Source organism: Fukomys damarensis, unplaced genomic scaffold (genome assembly GCF_012274545.1).
Source record: "Fukomys damarensis isolate Sample0158 unplaced genomic scaffold, DMR_v1.0_HiC HiC_scaffold_29, whole genome shotgun sequence".
NCBI lineage: Eukaryota > Metazoa > Chordata > Mammalia > Rodentia > Bathyergidae > Fukomys > Fukomys damarensis.
In genome coordinates, this window is record NW_022900941.1 from 18,122,868 (window position 1) to 18,128,617 (window position 5,750).

At 41.6% G+C, this 5,750-nt stretch overlaps 1 protein-coding gene across 1 annotated transcript in view; it reads left to right on the top strand.

Annotated features, from left to right (window-relative positions):
* Nucleotides 1–5,609: 5,609 nt before the first annotated feature.
* Ubxn4 (UBX domain protein 4) overlaps nt 5,610–5,750 on the top strand; it is a 55,873-nt gene continuing 55,732 nt past the window's right edge. The window contains exon 1 of the mRNA XM_010606152.2: nt 5,610–5,645. Within this exon, the coding sequence (XP_010604454.2) occupies nt 5,610–5,645 (36 nt within the window). The remainder of the gene's footprint in view (nt 5,646–5,750) is intronic.

A 5,750-nucleotide genomic window follows, 5' to 3' on the forward strand; every position in this document is an offset into this window, starting at 1 on the left:
TACTAAATATGTAAGGTCATATCTACGTGGGTTTGATTACAGAAACTAATAAAGTATTCTCTAAATAATGAAAAAAAGAATAAGATAAGACTATAAGAGCGAGAAGCAATTTAAATATGTTCAGGGACCATTTTCATCTCCAGAATTAAGGATTATTTTGATGTTACATCATTGCCTTTTCTCTTTTACTTTCCTTTTTAGTTTTATTTTAGGATTCCCTATTTTTAATGTTCATACAGAGATTTCTTTAACTGAAATACCGAATAGTTTCTTTGGTGTGAAAAACTACAATAGTACACAGGATCCTAATGAGATAATTAATAATGTGAAATAGGAAGTAAAGGGCTAAAGGTGTAGGGAAAGTGGGAAGGGTGGGGGAAAGGTAATAAGGGAGAGGAAAAAAATATGAGAAACTGAAAAAATGGAAATAAAGTGTTTGTAAATGGGAAGGGGAGGAGGGGGTGAAGGGAGGGCAGGGACAAGGGGAAAAATGAGAATCAAGACCTATTATGTAAAGGTACAGAATCCCAATGATGAATGTAATTGTATTGTATACCTAGATTGTACCAATAAACTCAATAAAAAGAAAAAAAAATCCTAAAATTCATTGGAACCAGAAGGGAACTACAATAGCAAGGGCAATTCTGGGCAACAAGGTAGGGGCAAGGTAGGGGGCATCTCAATCCCTGACCTGAAATTATACTACAAAGTTACAGTGATTAAAAACAGCATAGCATGGTACTGACAAAAGAACAGACATGAGAATCAATGGAACAGATTAGAAGATGCAGAAACAACTCCAGACATACTCAAGTCACAAAATCTTTGACAAAGGAGCCAAACAACTTCACTGGAAAAAAAAGATAGCCTCTTCCATAAATGGTGCTGGAAAAACTAGCTTTCCGTATGCTGAAGATTGAAACTAGACCACTATCTTTCACCATGCACTAATCTAAAATCAAAATGGATCAAAAATCTAAATATTAAAACAGAAACACTAAATCTGCAGGAAGAGAGAATAGGTAGAATGCTTGAGGACACAGGAATAGGCAAAGACTTTATGAACCAAAACCCAGACCACATGGAAAATACTACAAAGAATCCACAACTAGCACCTCACCTTATGAAAAAGCTTTGCACAGCAAAAATTTTTTACCAGCTATTCATCAGACAAAGGAAAAATATCTAGAATATATGAAAAACTCAAAAAAATCTGACTCAAATTTAAAGACCCAATGCAAAAATGGGAATCTGAAATAAAAAGTCACTTCTCAGATAAAGAATTAGAAATGGCAAATACATGAAAAAATGTTCAACATCACCGGTCATTTGTGAAATGAAAATTAAAACAATGCTGAGCTTCCATCTCACTCCAGAAAGAATGACTGCTATCAAGAAATCAACCAGCTGGCTGGGGATGTAGCTCAGTGGCACAGTGCCTGCCTGGCAAGCACAAGGTCCTGAGTTCAATCTGGGGTGGGCGTGGGGGTGTCAACCAATAACAAATGCTGGAGGCACTGGAGGGGAAAAGAACCCTTCTTCACTATTGGTGGGAGTACAGATTGGTGCAACCACTGTGGAATCAGTGTGGCAATTTTTCAAGAAACTAAAACTAGAGGCTCTATTTGACCCAGTTATACCTCTCTTTGGTATTGATTTAGGAGAAAGAGATGTAACTCCCAAACCTGTGAGTTACCTGAAACACGAATTTGTGTTCTCTTAAATCAAAGAATGAATTGTAGGAACAACGGAGGTTAAGAGTGTGAATAATTTATTGAGAGGAAAAAAGTTTCTGTCTAAGAGACAAAAGGAGCACTGGAAAGTCGGTTGTCCACTCACCCAACTTCTCAAAGGTGTTTAATGGGACAAAGTCGTGAGGTAAGGCAGGTTCAAGGTGGGACAAAACTGTAGTTGTCAACTAGTAAGATTACAAGTACAGCCACTTAGGTAATATTGATCCAGTGAGAAATCACGAGGTGGACAAAACTATAAACAACCAATAAGACTATGCCAAGTATAGTTGCTTAGGTAATATTGATTAAATGGGGATCCAATGGGGAAACAAGTCACAAAACAAGCGTATGAGGAATGAGCAAGGATAAGGGGTGGTTCAGGGATTTTTCCTGGAAGAGCTTTCTTCCCATAAGAATTAAAAGCATCCTGGGTGGGGGATTTAGCTCAGTGGTTGTGGCGCCTGCCTGGCAAATGCAAGGACCTGAGTTTGATCCCTGGTACCCACCCCCCCAAAAAAAAGAATTACAAGCATCCCATCGCAAGATTATAGATGTGTGTTACCACCCTCAGTGATGGAAGTTTTTTAGTTTCTCTTTCACTGACCCTGCAGCAGCATTCCAGTTTCCTCTTGTTCCCTTCTCAGAACCCTTCGTTCCTCGAGCTTTATGGGTAGCTTACGCACTCCCATTTTCCTCCACCCCATCCCCATCATATCCTTCTGTATCTCCTGGCCTGGTTAATGTTTTACACAATGCTGTGAGTCACATTCATACCTCAGCTCACTTTTCGCCATCTCTTTTAAGTGGCAGAATCCTCCAGGGCTTCACCCTGTGGATACAGAAATCTGAAGTTCCTATCTCTCACTAAACACTGTGATCTGAGCTCCAAGCTTAATAGCTAATCTGCCTACTTAACTTTCCCACATCAGTACGTCACTAGCACTCCAAGTAGATCCCTCCCCACCACACTGCTGTTCCTTTACAGTTCCCTGTCTCAGCACCATTACTATTTCTCAAAACCCAAGTCCCTTCTTGAGTCCTTCCTCAATCTCCACATCTAAGCAATCATTAAAACCTATAGGGTCATGGGCCGGGGATTTAGCTCAGCAGTTCGGTGGCCTGCCTTGCAAGCACAAGGACCTGAGTTCAATCCCTGGTACCAAAAAACACAAAGCATCCAAAGTATCCACTTCTCCGTCATGCAGGGACAATAGCCTCTTAACTGGTTTCTTCACCATTGCACTTCCAATCTAAGCTATTTGATTACCATGCCGCCATATAAAAACAAAAGACTTACCTGTTACTCTGGTTTATTGTCTGGAGCAATTCTACATAATTTTGGGGAAAGACCATTTCACAATTAAATTTATGATTAGACCTAGTTTTCCTGCCTATAGGCCAGCTATGGGATGTTCAGACGTAACTCCATTTCTACCCCCAGTCACAGCTAAGATCTCAATGGTCCCCTGATGCTGTGGCATTCAAAGGCAAGACTGCATTAGCTGGTTCATTGGAGAAGTGAGTAGTAATACCTCCTACCTATTTTAAGAATGCCCTCCTTACAGTCCTCAACATGAGAACCCTATAACCTATGATCTCCATTAGGCTAAGATCCACATCAGCATAGGATCACAACCACCCCTAAGTCACTTGATGCTCCCTCCAATTATCATGTGCACCAATAGTGGCTAGCTCAGTCTTTGTCTTTGCCCGCTCTGAGGCACTGATGTCCCAGAAATTATGCAAGTCTCTGTCGTCTTTTTTCCTTTGGCCCTCTCCATTTCCCTTTCTAGGCAGTTGGAGGGTTGATCTCCCTCTGATAGTTTATAATTCTTCGACAGCTTTGAACAATTCTTAGAAAATATATTCTGAATGTGACTTCCAAGGCCTTGCATGATCTGATCCTTGCCTATCCATTTCATTTGTACCACACTCCCCGATGTTCCAGTCACGATGGGAATTTTTCAGCTCTCAAGGGTACTGTGGGTTTTGTTTCTTTGTTGTGTTGCAAACTGAACCTGGGGCCTCACACATGCTAGGTAGCATTCTGCCACTGAGCCATCCCCCTAGGCCAACTGCACTGTGTTTGCTTGGTAGGAAGCCTTAACAGACCTACTTCCTCTGCCGGGAACGTTCTTCATCTACCTAGATTTCCCCTGCTGCCATGTCATTTTTTCATGAAGGCCCTATCTGACCTTTAGAACAAGTTTGGTCCCTTCACCACACACTTCGGTACACTGCAAATGACCCTTCTGGTGGCCTTCATCATCACATCGCTCACAATCACTTGCTCATTGTGTACTCACCTCACAAGACTGTATAGCCACAAAGACAGCATGCTTGAGCCTTACCTCATCAGTGCCAAGTACAATGCCTAATCCATAATAGATTCCGATGAATGAATGAATGAGCAAAGGAAGAGCTATTCTTAGACTATTTAATTCCAACATTAGGGATAAAGACATTTCTATTGGAAGAATTTCTTTTCATTTTATTTATTTATTTATTTTTGTGTGGGGGATCAGACTCAGGATCTTTTGCTTGTGAGGCAGGTGGCTGCACCACTGAGCTAAATCCCCAGCCCAAGAATTTCTATGTTGATTGACTTTTTACTACTTTTTATTTTCAGTACTGAGGATTGAACAGGGCTTTTGCCCTGAGCTACATGTCCAAGTCCCTTTGAGACGAGGTTTTGCTAAGTTGCCTAGGCTAGGTTGGACTTGTGATCTTCCTGCCTCAACCGAGAAGAGTGCTGGGATTACAGGCAGGTGCCCCCATGCCCAGCTTATTTAAATTTATTTTTAACTGGTGCATAAAAAAATAATAATTGTATAAATTAGCAGAGTGCCATAAATGTTTCAATGCATATTATTTGTTGTGTAATGTTTAAATCAGATTAAATCTATCCATCTCATTTATCATTTCTTTATGATGAAAAGCCCTAAAAATTGTAGCATTTTGTAGGTTCAGTTGTAGGAAGTCCATTAAAGCAATGTGCAGGGGCCGGGGATTTAGCTCAGAGATTCTGACGCCTGCCTTGCAAGCTCAAGGACCTGACTTTGACCTCTGGTACCCAAAGATAAATAAATAAAAATAAAGTGATATGAAGGATTAATTCTTTTTTTGTTTGTTTGTTTGTTTTGTTTTTTGAGACAGGGTCTCACTGTGTAGTTGGGACTGACCTGGAACTCACTCTGTAGCCCAGGCTAGTCTCGAATTCACAGCGATCCTCCTGCCTCAGCCTCCCGAGTGCTGGGATTAAAGGCTTACGACACCACTTCCGGCTCGATCAATTTTTTAATGTCAATCACAAAGTGCCATATCTTGAGTACAGGACATTCTTCTTATAATCACATGTGAAATTATTTCTTTTGTTTTGTATAGCAGAGTTCAAACTCAGAACCTTGGGCTTGTGAGGAAGGCGGCAGAACCACTGAGCTAAATTCCTGGTGAAAGTAGCTGGAAATGGAAAGAAATCATTCTCCGCTTTTTATGTTACTGAATTTTTTGTTTTGTTTTTTGGTACTGGGGATAGGACTCGGGATGTTGCGTTTGCAAGGAACGCAGCGGGACCACTAAACTAAATCTCAGGCCTGCACATGTGAATTTTTTTTTTTTTTTAAATCAGGGATTGAACTCAGGTCCTTGCACTGGCGAGGCAGTCGCCAGACCCACTGAACTAAATCCTGGGCCCTGCAGCTGTGAATTTTTAAAATGATCTCTAGCTGATGCCCAGGAAACTGGAAAACCAGCATTCCATCAATACCTCCGTAGAGTGAGGCTCACTACCGCCCCCTTTTGTCGTGCTTCAGAAACCACAGTTAACAGTTCCACAGCCCGGAAGCAAACACGTTTAAGAAGACAACAATTCCCGACATGCCTCAGGGCAGGAGACGCCGACGTGCCGTAGAGGTGAGTCATCCTTCCCGCCGCCTCCTTCCACTTCCTGGACTGCGGGCCTAGCGGGCGCGCGCATTCCCGATTTGCCAAGGAAATAAGGAAACCAGGCACCGCGGT